This window comes from Rhinoderma darwinii, chromosome 5, assembly GCF_050947455.1.
Source record: "Rhinoderma darwinii isolate aRhiDar2 chromosome 5, aRhiDar2.hap1, whole genome shotgun sequence".
NCBI classification, from domain to species: Eukaryota; Metazoa; Chordata; class Amphibia; order Anura; family Rhinodermatidae; genus Rhinoderma; species Rhinoderma darwinii.
This window is the reverse complement of record NC_134691.1, coordinates 300835715-300852487: the sequence shown is the minus strand read 5'-3', so window position 1 is coordinate 300852487 and position 16773 is coordinate 300835715. Positions and strand designations below refer to the sequence as shown.

Below are 16773 nucleotides of genomic sequence, written 5' to 3'. Positions count from 1 at the left end.
ACGAAAAGACAGCGAAAACCTCTTTGAGATGACCACACAACAAAAAAAGTCTTCTAGATGTGTGGTCGTCTTAAAATGTGCAATATGCATAGCATGTGATGGAACTGACAAAGGGACAGCTACACCAGTCCTGAAATGACTAAGCGACAAAGTCCCTGAGATTTCCACACAGGAGGGAGTACAAAAGGGGGTTTGATCTGAGGGTGTCTAATGCACCTCACTAGTAATGTCAAAATCATACACGTTTCCCTTCTAGTATTTAAAAGCAGAGAAGGTTGGTAGGCTCAACAGATAAAGATTCAGGTCTTGCTTTTGTAGGCTAATCCTACCTTTTTTGCTGCTTTAGGCATATTGATTGAACGCCCCGTTTGGTTTGCAATTTCCAGGTACGGCACTGTATCTGGATCGGAAGTCTCCCCTGTTGAAAGAAATGAATTATCATGAAAACAGCTTATCAGTAATACATAATATCTTGCAGAGTCATGTGTATGAATGTTAAAAGTTATGTTCACCTTAGAAAAAAAGAGATCTTTGCAGGACAATTAATGCAGCTCTGGGCTATCATACAGGCTGCAACTATAGATCAGTACAGTATAAGCAATGCCATGGATGTGCAAAGCGATGCAACTTTCAATGTAGAATTACTGCTCACAGTAACTCCCTCCTGAAAGGCAGTTGAGGAAGCATGGTTATGGGGCCAATGTGGTTGGCTTTGCTCGCATTCGGTGAGGGCTAAGACAAGGAGTTGGTAAAAATACACATATGGGGATGGTTTACACACATTTGTGGTCATGTTCACACCAATTGATTTACATTTGTTTTTTACAAAAGCTGGCGCTGATTTTGGCAAAAGAAAAGTACAAAAATATTGACCCTGGAAAGTTCCATTTTTTCCTCTACAGCGATCTTAGCTGTTTTTGGCAAAATAAATAAAATAATAATAATAATAATAATAATAATAATAATAATAATAAAAGAAAAAGAAGAAAACCTGGACCGCATATCCATTTCATTATACTTGATCTACAACAGCTAAGCAAATTTAAAAAATACTTATGAACGTGAGGTTCTAAGTGGGCTTATACAGTTTGATCAAAATGTTTACTAAGAACCTCATGTTCATACGTTTTTTTAAAATTTGCTACACTTGCACGAAGTCATGGATTTTATAGGATTATAGTTAGGTGTATGATAAACCAATTATACCAAACAGGTGATAATGATCATTATTTTAATATGTAAGTTGAAACGGGCTTAAAACTGGGTGAGGAACAGGCAAACTCTGCTACAATAGTGAGGTTGTGGAAGACCGTTTCATGTCACAGGTCCACCATGGCAAGGCTGAGCACAGCAACAAGACACAAGGTAGTTATACTGCCTCAGCATGGTATCTCTCAAGCAAATATTTTAAAGCAGACTGGGGTTTCAAGATGTGCTGTTCAAGCGCTTTTGAAAAAGCACAACAAACAGGCAACATTGAGGGCCGTAGATGCAATGATCGGCCAAGGAAACTAAGTGCAGCAGATCAAAGACACTTCATGCTTACTTCCCTTGGAAATTAGAAGATGTCACGCTGTGCCATCAGCACCGAACTGGCAGAAACCAGTGGGACTCAAGTACACCCATCTATTGTTTGGAAAAGTCTGGCCAGAAGTGGTCTCCATGGAAGAATTGCGGCCAAAAAGCCATACCTTCGCCATGGAAACAAGGCCAAGGGGATTCGGTCAGGATTAATGGTGTCCTCAATGCTGAGAAATACAGGCAGATACTTATCCATCATGCAATACAATCAGGGAGGCATCGGATCTAAATTTATTCTGCAGCAGGACAATGAAGCCAAACATACAGTCAATGTCATTAAAAACTAACTTCAGCATAAAGAAGAACAAGGAACCCTCAAAGTGATGATATGACCCCCACAGAGCCCTGATTTCAACATCATCGAGTCTGTCTGGGATTCCATTAAGAGACAGAATGATTTGAGGAAGACTACATCCACAGAAGATCTGTGGTTAGTTCTCCAAGATGTTTGAAACAACATTCCTGCAGAGTTCCAAAAACTGTGTGAAAGTGTACCTAGAAGAATTAATGCTGTTTTATAGGCAAAGGGTAGTCACACCAAATATTGATAATTGATGAAAACAACTATTAACACTTCTATTTTTTAAAGCACTCTTAATTTACAGCATTTTTCCACAACTGCCTAAAACTTTTGCACAGCACTGTATATTATTTTTGTTTGTTTGAGTGGATCTGATAACCCAACTGTGATATGAATTGAAATACTGCAGCATCTTTTGGCAAATTGTGACTATTCAGAAATATACTGACAAACAATACACAAAAGAGCCGCATTGGCACTTTTATGATTACGTGGCCCACAAAGTTTAACATTTAATACACAAATAAAATGTATCAGAGTTTTCTTCCTTTAGATGTAGACATCTGATGGAAATTAAAATGATAAAATGGAAAAAACTGAATAAGATGTCGCCAACAAATATTGAAAAACAAACTGATTCCAAGAACACTTCTAATCTGAGCCTTCTCGAGCAGTGCAGAACACTCTGTTGTCGCTGGACACACGTACAAGTTTGGTTACTTTGTGCCCTATGAAGCCAAACATGATAAAGTTGAATGAATAGTTGCCTGACAATACATTTTCCAGATTTTATTTTTTATAAGTAATAAAGCAAAAGGTTGAAAAAACACTGCAGCGTTTAATGTGTATTTTGCATCAGCCCTCATTATTTGCAAGGTGTTACAATCTACTTCTGGTATCTGGACAAGATTAGGAACCAAGAAAAACCTCTTTGAGATGCCCAATTAATACAACTTCAAAGTTCAGTGATGGGGGACAGAACTTAGAGTAGAACCGGGATTTGTTCTTTTGTTTTGCTATTTTTTATCTTTATTTCCCAGCAGCCCCCCACCGTCAGTTGAGATATGCATCGTATCAGCATAGTATGGTTACATATTTGGTCATTTCCAACAGCGAGTTCTGTTCGGTCATTCACAAGTGACGAGAGGACTTAATTTCACAGGAAGTTTATAAAGACTTCTGAAATCTCTTACTGCTTCTTAAAGTGAACTAGACGTGTTATTTCAATATAGGTTTTTTACTGCATGGATTATACAGGTAAGGTTCACACTATTATACAGGTTCCCACTGCGTTTTAGCCATGCGTTTAGCGTGTATGTCGGGAAAGCGTATACGTCGCTAAACGTGTACATAGGGCTTTATTAGCCCGAAGGAGGCCATGAGTGTCCTTTTGGCCTCCACTGGGCTGGTTTACGTCGGGATACTTTTTGTTGGAGGATGGAATAGCTTGAGTAGAGTACGCTATTTCATCCTGAGGGATCCCGCAAAAAAAATAATAAAAAGTATAGCCTGTGATGTACTTTTTTTAACATGGGAACATACTGTATGGCATCCGTCAGAGGCATACGTTGAACGGATACCTCGAGGAGTTTCCCCAGCGCCAGAGTTTCCGGGAAGAGTATCAAATAGCCCTCGGCCCCAAGATTCCGCGATGTCTACCATGCCTAAAATACTTTTTTTTTTTCCCGTTTTTACTTGTACAAAACTTGGGGCCACAACTTGCACCTGAAAAATATGGTAAATCGCTTTAAAAGCCAAATACGGTTTAGGCACTCTGCGCAGTAGTCAGGTGTAAAGGCACCCTTAAATACACCTTCGTAACAATGCACTAGAGCACGTTCCTAAGCCAAAGCCAGGCCAAATTACATTTAAAGAGGCTCTGTCACCAGATTTTGCAACCCCTATCTGCTATTGCAGCAGATAGGCGCTGCAATGTAGATTACAGTAACGTTTTTATTTTAAAAAAACGAGCATTTTTGGCCAAGTTATGACCATTTTTGTAGTTATGCAAATGAGGCTTGCAAAAGTCCAAGTGGGTGTGTTTAAAAGTAAAAGTCCAAGTGGGTGTGTATTATGTGCGTACATCGGGGCGTTTTTAATACTTTTACTAGCTGGGCGCTCTGACGAGAAGTATCATCCACTTCTCTTCAGAACGCCCAGCTTCTGGCAGTGCAGATCTGTGACGTCACTCACAGGTCCTGCATCGTGTCGGACACATCGGCACCAGAGGCTTCAGTTGATTCTGCAGCAGCATTGGCGTTAGCAGGTAAGTCGATGTAGCTACTTACCTGCAAACGCCGATGCTGCTGCAGAATCATCTGTAGCCTCTGGTGCCGATGTGTCCCCGCTCGTCTGACACGATGCAGGACCTGTGAGTGACGACACAGCGTGATCTCTCGAGAACACGGCTGTGTCTGCACTGCCAGAAGCTGGGCGTTCTGAAGAGAAGTGGATGATACTTCTCATCAGAACGCCCAGCTAGTAAAAGTATTAAAAACGCCCCGATGTACGCACATAATACACGCCCCGATGTACGCACATAATACACGCCCACTTGGACTTTTACTTTTAAACACACCCACTTGGACTTTTGCAAGCCTCATTTGCATAAATACGAAAATGGTCATAACTTGGCCAAAAATGCTCGTTTTTTAAAAATAAAAATGTTACTGTAATCTACATTGCAGCGCCGATCTGCTGCAATAGCAGATAGGGGCTGCAAAATCTGGTGACAGAGCCTCTTTAAGTACCCCCATGCTATGACCCTACTTTGTGCTGCCTATTTTAAGCACAGCACGTCTTTAAGCAGGGGAAACAGTGTGCTGCATTTTCAATAGGTCAGGTATGTCCTTTTTTGGCCCGATTGGCACGAACCTAACCCATTATAACAGGTCCCGTTACAGAGGCTAGGGGGCTCATGCTATAAAGCGGTCTTTATCTAAAGACGACACGACTATACCTCTATCTGCAAGGATCTCTAGTCCTTTCTTTGTGCGCATCATCTTTTTCTTCACACTCTCATCCTTTTGTGCCTCCTCTTCCCGTTCTTGCTCTACATTGTGCGCACGCTTCTTTGCTTCTTCCTCGGTGTAGCTGAGTTCTAGGACTAAAATCTTGATGTTGTGGCCAACACCTTGTTCTTGCAAAGTTTTATCTGGAGAAATAAAAAAACAAAAAACAAAAAAAGTTAAATAAAATAAATAAAGGTAACAAAATAAAAAGTAGTGTCTAGTCCTTCTGAACGACTAACGCCTTACTGCCTCAATAGCCCTCAATCCCACAGTCCCGTCCCATTGATAACAATACTCCAGAAACTTTCTGTAAAGCGCTTATGATTCTTACTGCAGTGTGCATTAAAGAAAAAAAAAAAAAAAAGACAAGATAAGCTGTCCTAGGAATCAATGTTAGGCCTTATTTACACAAGTGTATCCCATTTGACTCTGCAAAAAAACAGACTATTTTTCATCCACATGAATGTGTGTGGTTTTTGTGTGTCATACGTTTTTCTCCTCTGCAAGCACTACCTAGTTTCACTTTTCTTTTTTTTTTTGCAATGCTTTAGTAATTTATCTGTTGCCAGAGACGTCAATAGGCGAGTCTGGTCTGCAAAAATGGACCTGAATATGGCATACGAGTATAGCCCCACTGACGTGTATGGCGGACTGACTTTTTGCAGATCTCTTGAGGTGAATTGCTGGCTTTTCCTTTTCCATGGTGTTTCCTCTCTGTCTCCTGCGCTCACCAGGATTTATTCATGTGGTGCTGCTGATGGCTAAAGCTGCATTTATACAATGGATTTATGCTCTTGCAAGAAACGGTTAGAGGCTGATGTATATGAAAACGCTTGGGGTGGAGAGAGATCTGCAAGGTATTTTATGTTGGTACTAGGAATCAAGAGAAATTAGCTAATGTCCACTTTCAGGTATTCTGTACTCCACAGTACCTCAGGGAACCTGGCAGTCAACTCTTTATGTATAACACCAAGGAAAAAGGCCCTAGTGGTAAATGGTCTACACCAAGAATCATATATAGACACCAAAAGAAAGTAGTGTTAAATGCCCAAAACAATTTAAGCATATAAAAAGGCACGATTTTATTAAAGCACATGTAAAAAAATACAGTAATCACATAAAACGAGGGGGGATATAAAAAAAAATGTCCAACTAGAAATGACACCTATACCGTACAATGATACATTGCAGATAGTCTGCAAGAGTGAGCCAAAAGAGAGAAAAAGACCAAAATTGGACCTATAACGGCGCTGCTAAGATGAAGTTTAAAACAAGTTTAAAACATGGAAGTATATAAATAAATAGTTTTATTAATAGATAGGCTACGCGTTACGAAATCGAACTGATGTCTTCATCAGGCCAAGCCAAAAAGCACATATGTTTCAATAAAATTATGCGTTTTATATGCTTAAATTGGTTGGGTCATTTAGCACTACTTGCTTTTGGTGTCTCTTTTTGTATAACATACACCACATGGTGGAGGGAGGTTATGTTGGGGTTTCTAGTATTTGATCTACCTTTTGTGCGATTTCTTTTTGCTGCTCGTTTGAAAAGTTTAGCAAAATATTTTCAAATCTAGAACATCTTCTTAGGGCCTGTTCCAATCTGCGCCGGGCTTCCGTTAGACCTTTCCATCAGTTTGCATTACCATTGATTGCGATGGTTATGCTTCCGTTGCAAATGGTTTCAGTTGGTCTCCATTCCGTAAAGGTTTCCGGTTTTTTTGGGCAGAAACAATAGCGCAGTCTATTGCGCTATTGTTTCCCCCCAAAAAAACAGAAACCTTACGGATTGGAGATAAACTGAAACTATTTGCAACGGAAACATAACCATCGCTATCAATGGTAATGCAAACGGGAGTAATGGTTTCCATTTGCCTTTCCGTTCATGGCTTCCTCCGACGGAAAGGTCATGCAGAAACCATCAACGGAAGGGCGACGCTGATGTGAACAGGCCCTAAGAGGTATTCTGGTGACAGCAATCAAATTCTACATGACTTATGGACATACGTTATGGACATTGAATATTATTCAAATCTTGTTAAAGCTTTATCAAGATCACCCCACTTTTGGCTGACATGTCCATGTGATGCCTTCATTGGCTGCCAGCAGCTATGACCATCTACAGTATTCCAGTTGCCGCTCACAGATGACCAATCATATAAATTTTGCTTGCTGCATAAGCATGAAGATCAGGGATAAGGAATAAGGGCAAATTGATTCAGTGCCGCTGCAGAAGACATGCAGCTAACACAGCAAAAACAACGGATTGCCAGGGGTCTCAGCTGCCGGACGCGCAGCAAGCAGATGACCAGACAACTGATGACCTATCCACCGAATAGGTCATCAGTATATCATCGGTGAGGGTCCGACACCCGGACCCCGCAACAATAAGGTGCTCCGGCTGCCTCCAGGCACCAGACGTCCATACCGAAAGCAGATGGCTCTGGTTACGGAATAGCGGCCGAGCTGCCGTACTGCAGCTCTGCTCCTATTCAAGCGAATAGAAGCAGAGCTGCAAATCGGCAGTACGGCCACAATGCAACGTACAGAGTCGGTGGATAGGTCATCAGTTGTCTGGTAGTGACAACCCCTTTAAGCATGCATGCTAAACTCAACAACGTGCATGTTTACCGCATAGGAAAAGGGGGTAAATGGCTGCCAGACACCTCTTCATAGCTCATACCCCAGGGGAACGAAGTAATCAGAAAAATGAAAATCCAGCATGTCCAATTCTTGCTTCCCCTACAGCAGATGTCTCGGGGCAGTCGGGCTACCCCCATTTATAGTAGGTTGTCGGCACATCCCCCAGGAACTATCTAATGTGTATGGCCACTAGACAACACATTTAAATAATGCCTATTAGTAATAACTCCGTCATTTGGTATAACAAGAACTGGGGTGCCCATGAGTTTCCAGAACTACCGATTCCCCTGGAGATAAAATATAAATTAATTGTACAGATTTCATATCACGTGCATATAAGACGCACTGACTTTTGTCTTTTGATGGATGATAGCTGAATCCACTATCTCATTTTCATGAAAATTAGGAACAGATTAGGTTTACCCAGCCAGCAAGTCACAAGTCTGTTTTTAATAGTAAACGTTTAAAGAATGGCAAGTACTATGATCGGCTTGTCTTCGTCACTACATCAGCCTGCCCCTCAATATTACTTGTCTTAAAGCAATGCCAGAAATGCCAACAAAGTTTATACTTAGCGAAGAACCATTAATGTCATCTTATAAGTAAATTAATAAAATGTTTATAGTTAAAAGGGAGCCGGTCACAAGTTTTGGAACTACTTAATGACCAGCATGTTGTGCAGTGTGCGGTCCTCGCTTCACGTACGCTATGCATATGCACACGATGCTGCTCCCGGACGGAGATCAGCAACTTGTAGGTTATTTAACTATTGCCTGGCCAGTTTCAACATGCATAATGACATGGTGGTGGTTTTTTGGCTCCAAAACTTGTGACAGGTTTATACAAATCACTGGAGTCCGGCAGATTAAAAAAAAACAAAACAAAAACACAGCAACCACCAAAAACTGCATATTAATAAGCGCCATGATTTAGAGAGACTTTGGGCAATCCCTTTAGGTTAGAAGCTTAACATGGTGTGTCCCGCTGATCATGTGTAATCTGTAGGGCAACCCCCTGTATAAGATAATAAGGGATTACATAGTACCCAATGAATGCAATGAGCTGTCTATGTTATGCAGAGACAGGCTGCTCTCCCCTCTGGCTAATTAATGGATGTACCGGAAATAGCGTCTCCCCTATCTCAGAATTTCATTTCCTATTTTAAAATAAGCTTTCTGAACCAGACACACCCGTTAAAGGGAATGTGTCGCTAGAATTTATTTTTTTTTTTAGTTAAACAGTTAGTGTATACATGATTAGACATTGTTATAATTTTTTCACAAGTCAGGCAATATTATAAATTAGATTCTAATTTATAACATTTCCCTGTGCTGGTCACTAGAGGAAGCAATTCCCAAAATTGCAGCATTGGCATGTGGTAAAGCAACCTCATTACTTTATGCTGCAAATTTGGTGTAAACACACACGCTCTAGTGAGCTCACACAATCCCCCATCCCTTATCCTGGCTAGTGCCAAGAGAAAGGAGGGGATTGAATGTTCAAACCTCCTACACTGTGTGCCGCCATTTTTTGAGCGAATACACAGTGTAGTAGGCTTACATACAGTGCTAATCACACACTAAAACACGAATATACACAGACATAACTTACCTGCTCCTGCCGCCGCCGCTCCCTCCGGTCCGTCTGCTCCCTCCACTCCTAGTGCTGGCTTCAGAACACATGTCCGGAAGCCGCGACCGGAAGTAGTCATCTTACTGTCCGGCCACGGCTTCCAGTCCACAAGAAAACGGCGCCGGATGTCGCTCGGCCGAAAACCTTCCATTTGGACTGTGTGGGAGCAGCGCATTCGCCGTTCCCACACAGACGGCGTACAGCAGGGGTCTCAAGCACGTGGCCCGCGGGCCGCATGCGGCCCCTGGGGCTGTCATCTGCGGCCCGCGGGACACAGAGCCGCTAGTATCGGCTCTGCTCCGAGACTCTGGAATTCCCTGACATCGCTGTCCACATATGAACAGCGATGTCTGGGGCTTCCCCAGAGCCGGAGTCCCGAGCAGAGCGCTGGTGTCGGCTCTGCTCCGGGACTCTGTGGAATTCCCTGACATCGCTGTCCACATATGAACAGCGATGTCTGGGGCTTCCCCAGAGCCGGAGTCCCGGGCAGAGCGCTAGTACAGGCTCCGCTCCGGGACTCTGTGGAATTCCCTGACATCGCTGCCCATATATGGACAGTGTGTCAGGGTCTTGCCCAGAGCGGAGCAGAGCGCTGGTGTCGGCTCTGCTCCGGGACTCTGTGGAATTTCCTGACATCGCTACCCATATATGGACAGTGTGTCAGGGTCTTCCCCAGAGCGGAGTCCCGGGCAGAGCGCTATTATCGGCTCTGCTCCGGGACTCTGGGGAAGCCTCTGACATCGCTGTCCATACATCGACAATGATGTCAGGGGCTTCCCCAGAGCAGGAGTCCCAGTGATGTCAGGAGCACAGCTGGAGTCCCAGGAAGAGCCTACTAGCGCTCTGCCTGGGACTCCAGCTCTGGGCAAGCCCCTGACATCACTGGGGCAGCCTCTACAGAGGGCACTGGGGCAGCCTCTACAGAGGGCACAGGGGCAGCCTCTACAGAGGGCACAGGGGCAGCCTCTACAGAGGGCACTGGGGCAGCCTCTACAGAGGGCACTGGGGCAGCCTCTACAGATGGCACTGTGGCCTTATCTACAGAGGGCACTGTGGCCTTATCTAGGGGTGTGTTGCATTATCCACAGAGGGCACTGCGGCAGCATCCACAGAGGGCACTGCGGCACTATCTAAAAAGGGGCTGCCCAATCTTGACATGTGTGCTAACTGAGCCGCTGGACTGCATTTAGCGACACTTAAACTGGAAAGCTGGATTGTTGAAATAAGCACGTGGAGAAATCTCAAATTTTAAACCTAGCGCTATTATTATAGTAATGTAGTATTATTATTATAGTAATATAGTGTTATAGTAGTTCATATAACTAATTGATTAACAATAATTTTGTATTGTATCAAATTTGAAAGTAATGCGGCCCGTCAACTTCCCATTTTTCTATATGCGGCCCACTTACCCGGCCGAGTTTGAGACCCCTGGCGTACAGCATAGTGAATGGAACGGCTCCCTTCGCATTCTCTATGGCGCTGTATGTGCCCTATTCCATGTCTGTATGTGTCGTCAATCGACACATACAGAGATGAAAAAAAATGGCAGCCCCATAGAGAAGAAAAAGTTTGAAAAAAAAAAAAGTTAAAACACAAACACAAATAAATACACATTTTTTTAATAAACCACTAAAAGCAAATTAATAAAAAAAAATGTTTTTTTCGCGACACCCTTCCTTTAAGCCATTTTTTGGGGTGTTGTATCTAAAAGCAGCAGAAATTCAAGATGGAATTTGGCACACTGGGCATAATGTTGATAAAATGCCACATTCTTTATACCGGCCATTAATGTTGCATTTTTCCATTTGACAATACATTTGTAATAAATGGACGGACCAAGCCAGACAGAGTGAAGGCTGCTGCTGGTTAGCGTCCCTAGTGGGGAACCACTTTATGACATCCCAATGTCATATGGACATGACCCAAGTTCAACATCTGCATGGAGTTTGTATGCCATCTCTATGTTTGCATGAGTTTTGTTCGGGTGCCTTAATACATCTACAGAACATTAATTCTCATCAAGAAGAAAAGTTTCACGGCTCAGATATCAGCTCTAAAGTTGGTAATGAGAATCCTTTAGGCCCAGTTTTTTTGCCACCTTTTTGTGCTGCGAAAACCGCGGCAAAAAGCGTACGGAATTGCCGCCCATGGTTTTCAATAGGAGGTGGAAGCGTTTTTTCCAGCGAGACGGAAAAAAAATAAAAAAATTAAAAAAAAAATCGCCGAACGGTGGACGCGTTTTATGTAAAAAACGCTCATGGTTTTTTCTTGTTGAACAAATAGGTAAAAAAAAAAATAAAAAGCGGCAAAAATCCCGGCAAAAAACACCTGTGGAGAAATACCACTTCAAAAAAACCGTAGCGGATTTTTCCAGGCAGAAAACTCTGTGTGAACATAGCCTTAGGGCTTATTCAGACGAACGTATAATACGTCCGTACAACGCGTGTGATTTTCGTCGTACGGACCTGTGTTAGTCAATGGGGCCGTTCAGACTGTCAGTGATTTTCACGCAGCGTATGTCCGCTGCGTAAAACTCACGACATGTCCTATATTTGCCTGTTTTTCGCGCATCACGCACCCATTGAAGTCAATGGGTGCGTGAAAACCGCGCACAGCAGACAGACGCACTTCCGTGTGCCTCGCGTTATGTAGTCAAAACTATGAATGAAAACAGAAAAGCACCACGTGCTTTTCTGTTTACAAACATACAGAGTGTCATAATGATGGCGGCTGCGTGAAAATCACACAGCCACGCATCATAAGCTGATAACACACGGAGCTTTTATGTACCTCTTGCGCGCGCAAAACACACGCTTGTGTGAATCCGGCCATAGTGTGTGTGTGTAAGAAATGTATTATTAGATGATGCCCAGCTGTCACACATTGTATAGGGGTACAGGTTTATGACATATCAACACTGGCACATAATTGGGAAATGTGGATCAATGATTTTATTATGAACCCTGCGGTCAAGAGACTACACAGACAGAATAGGAAAAATGTCATCACGTATTTAATATAAAAGGGGTTCTCTAACCACTAAGGCTAAGTTCACACTACCGTTGTTGCCCGTTTAGGTCCTTCCCGTCAGAGGAAGAGATAACCAAAAATCCATATGGAAAGCATCGCTTCCATTTTAATTACCATTCTTTTCAATGCTAATTATTTTGTTTCAGTCTGCAGCACTTTTGTTCCCATGAAAAAAACCGAAAACCTAGCGAACGGAGGCAAAAAGAATCCAACTGAAACAAAAGAATTACCATTGGAATGAATGGTAATTCAAACAGAAGCGATGCTTTCCGTTTGGATTTTCGGTCATCTCTTCCTCTGATGGAAAAGACCTAAACGGGAGACAACGGTAGTGTGAACTTAGCCTAATAATCATTTTCAAATAGCTTAAAATGAAAAAAAAAATAAAAAGTATTTTGTGTTGCAATATATTATGTTAGGCTTCGTTCACATCTGCGTCAGGGCTCCGTCCATGGGTTCCGACGAAGCTTTCCGTCAGGGGAACCCATGAACGGAATCCAAACTGAAACAAACAGAGACCATAGGTTTTCGTTTGTACCACCACTGATTTCAATGGTGACGGATCCGGTGCAAATGTTTTCCGTTTGCCACCGTTGTTTAAGGGTGGTATTGATTCACTTTGGATTTCGTTCATGGGTTTCCCTGACGGAAAGCTTCGTCGTAACCCTTGAATGGAGTCCCAACGCAGATGTGAACATAGCCTTGGTCCGCTTTTCTCTGCCGTTTTGCATCCGTTCTAGGCCGTGTTTCCGTTTTTAACAGCCGATTTTGACCGTTTTGCATCAGTTTTTTTCCCGGTCTGTTTTAAAAACGGATGAATTTCCTTTGTAAATTTTTTGACACACACTTCCCTCGGTAGATAATTTGATTTTCGCCCACAGCCATTGAGCGCCGTGGGCATAAAAGTGGTTTTACCACTCGCGGGAAAAAGACGCCTCCGCCTCCCATTGAAATCAATGGGAGACATTTTCGGGCCGTTTTTGACGAGTTTTGCAGGGCGGCTTCCGCGTCAAAAAACTCTGTGTGAACCCAGCCTAAATTTGGTATTGACAGAATTGTTAACACCAATAAAATGAAGTCAACATGTCACATACACCACACCGCACATTGAAATGTAATATTCAATACATTATATGAACCCCAAAACCAATAAAAAAAATACAACTCATAATGCAAAACACAAGCCCTCATACGACTAGGTGAACAGAAAAATACATATAAAATTTTAGCTTTCGGATTGAGGTGATGAAAAAAAAAACCCAAAATGCTGGGTCTTAGAATTTATATTTTTATTTTAATACACAATAATCTTCCCACTCATCAGAATGATGATGCTTTAAATGGGTTATCCAAACTTTAAAAAAAAAACGGTTTAAAATCAGTGATTTAAAAAAAATAATAATAATAATAAATAAATATATGAATCAGTACTCCTCTTCTTTCACTATGTAATCCAGTGCTGGCACTCCGGCGATCCTCCAGGTCTGTTTACAAATGGTTAGCACTACAGGGGAAAATGGAGTGTGTACCTGAACCTCATCCGTACCCAACACAGATAAGTCCAGGGTAGGGGAGATCATGGACGGCCTATCTTAGAGGGGTTGTCCGGACATTTTTTTAATTGAAGGCCTATCCTTAGAATACGCCATCAATATCAGAACGCTGGGGGTCAGACTCCCAGCACCCCCGCTGATCAGCTGACTGAAGCGCTTTGTGTTTACCAAGCACAGCGCTGTACACATCGGTAGCGGCTGTGCATGGGATTGGGCTCAGTCCTATTCACTTAAATGGGACCGGAACTGCAAACACTAGTACGGCCACTCGATGTGTACAGCGCTGCGCCTGGAAACTGTGAAAAGTCTGCGTCGGTGAACGCCATGGCCCGTTCAGTCAGCTGATTGGCAAGGGTGCCGGGAGTAGGACCCCCACCGATCTGATGTTGATGGCCTATTCCAAGGTTAGGCCTTTTAATAAAAAATGTCCGGGCAACCCATTGAAGATAGGCCATGAATGTTAAAAGATGGAAACCCCATTAAGTGTCAGGAAACCTTATGTTTAAATAAAATGTAAAAGCCAATATGTAATGCCACCTTGTGGCCAAAGGAAAGATAGTGGTGAATAATCCATCACTGAAAGGCCCTGTTCACACAGCATATATTTGAAGCGCATGTTGGCGCATTCTAATGCGCCAAAATACGCTTGATTAAGCTACCTATTCAAATCAAAAGGGAAAGCACACCGTTAGTACATAAATTACATAAAAAAAAAAAAAAAAAGACGCATTGCGTAAAAAAAAGCATTAGGTCAGTTCTCTGGCAAAAACGCGCCAAATGTTGCCATAGTCCATGGTAGTCCTGGTTATGTGCCAAAAAAGGTGCAAAGAGAACTCACAATATGCGTCAAACACATGGAAAATGCATCAAAAACACCTGTATTTTAAGAAGCACTTCACAAGAAACGCTAGCGTATTTGAACTGCATTTAATTGCAAAGTCATTCCTTGCCATGAAAATTAACTTAATCACAAAATAAAAGGACAAGGCGGCTGATATCACCATGTGTTGCTGAATGAATTATAAGAGCAGACTGGTTGCTTTAGAAGGGGGATGGTGTTTGAAATCATTGTCTTCTTCTGTTAACCACAGTTACCTCCAAGGAAACACGAGCAGTCATCATTGCTTTGCATCAAAAGGGTTTTACAGACAAGGACATTGCCGCTTGTAAGATTGCCCCTAAATCAACCATTTATCGGTTCATCAAGAACTTCAAGGAGAGAGGTTTAATTGTGGTGAAGAAGGCTTCAGAGCACTCAAGAAAGTCCAGCAAGTGCCAGGACCGTCTCCTAAAGAGGATTCAGCTACAGGATCGGTTCAACACCAGTGCAGAGCTTGCTCAGGAATGGCAGCAGGAAGGGGTCAGTGAATCTGAACGCACAGTGAGGCGAAGGCTTTAGGAGGATGGCCCGGTGTCAAGAAGGGCAGCAAAAATACCACTTCTCCCCAAGAAAAACATCAAGGACAGACTGACATTCTGCAGGAAGTACAGGGATTTGACTGCAGAGGACTGGGGTAAAGTTATTTTCTCTGATGAAGCCCCTTCAGACTGATTGGGACATCTGGAAGAATGATTGTCCAGAGAAGAAAAGGTGAGCACTACCATGAGTCCTGTGTCATGCCAACAGTAAAGCATCCGGAGACCATTCATGTGTGGGGTTACTTTTCATTCAAGGGAGTGTGATCACTCACAATTTTGCCCAAGAACACTTCCATAAATAAGAAATGGCATATAAACATCCTCCAAGAGCAACTTCTCCCAACGATCCAGGAGCAATTCGGTGATGAACACTGCTTCTTCCAGCATGATGGAGCACCATTTCACAAGGCAAAAGTGATAACCAAGTGGCTTGGTGAGCAAAACATTGACATTTTGGGGCCATGGCCAAGAAACCCCCCAGATCTCAATCCCATTGAGAAACTGTGGTCAAAAAGCGTTTGGACAAACAAAAACACAAAAATTGTGATAAACCACAAGCAGTGATTAGACAAGAATGAGTTGCCGTCAGTCAGGATTTAACCGAGAAGCGGATATCCAGCATGCCAGGGCGATTTGCAGGTCTTGAAAAATAAGGGTTAACACTATAAGTATTGAGTCTTTGCATAAACTTGATGTATTAGTCAATAAAAGTTAAAAAGTTATGAAATGCTTATAATTGTACTTCACTATACCATCTACTAAAAGATCTAAAACCACTGAAGCAGCAAACTTTGTGAAAACGAAAATTTGTGTCACTCAATTTTTGGCCAGGACTGGATATACATATTATAAATATGCAATATATGAGCAGGGTGCCAGCAAATGATCCTGATCCAAGGATCTTCAATAGTAGAGAGAAATTCACGCAGCACTCCCAAAGTAAGTGAAAAATCCAATATTATTTATTTACAAGTGAAAAATGCCAATGTTGCATTGAGACGTTGCACTATGTAAGCTGAAATAAAGAAGATTGGATTTTTCACTTACTTTGGGAGTGCTGCAAGAATTTCTCTCTACTATTGAAGAACTCAAGATCATTTACTGGCACACGGTTCATATATTGCATTTCTTAGGGTACGTTCACAGAGGATATTTTCAGCCATTTTTCGGCCCATAAAAGTCCAGAAAAACGGCTGAAAAATCAGAAGCAGAACGCCTACAAACATCTGCACATTGATTTCAATTGGAAATACGGCGTTCTGTTCCGACGGGACGTTATTTTACGCCTCATTTTCAAACAACGGCACGTAAAAAGATAACCCGTAAAAAGAAGTGCATGTCACTTCTTGAGCCGTTTTTCACTCAATTGAACAACAGCTCCAAAAACGGGGGTAAAAAACGCAGCCAAAAAAGTCTGAAAATCAGTAGCTGTTTTCCCTTGAAAACAGCTCTGTATTTTGTTAAGCGTGTGAACACACCCTTAGAGTGCCACTGCTTTCTTGAAAAAAAACATCTTGGTGACAGATCCCACAGGACACCTTCAGAGGTCTTGTGGAGTCCATGCCTTGACGGGTCAGAGCGGTTTTGGCAGTACAAGG

General features: G+C 42.4%; 1 protein-coding gene across 2 annotated transcripts in view; it reads right to left on the bottom strand.

The window, feature by feature from the left end:
* Window positions 1–16773, bottom strand: part of NUB1 (negative regulator of ubiquitin like proteins 1) — a 47152-nt gene that overhangs the window by 19064 nt on the left and 11315 nt on the right. For both annotated transcript variants that reach the window (XM_075827346.1, XM_075827347.1), the window contains 2 exons: window positions 4842–5036; window positions 330–418 (listed from right to left, as the gene is read on the bottom strand). In XM_075827346.1, coding sequence (XP_075683461.1) covers window positions 330–418; window positions 4842–5036 — 284 coding nt within the window. The remainder of the gene's footprint in view (window positions 1–329; window positions 419–4841; window positions 5037–16773) is intronic.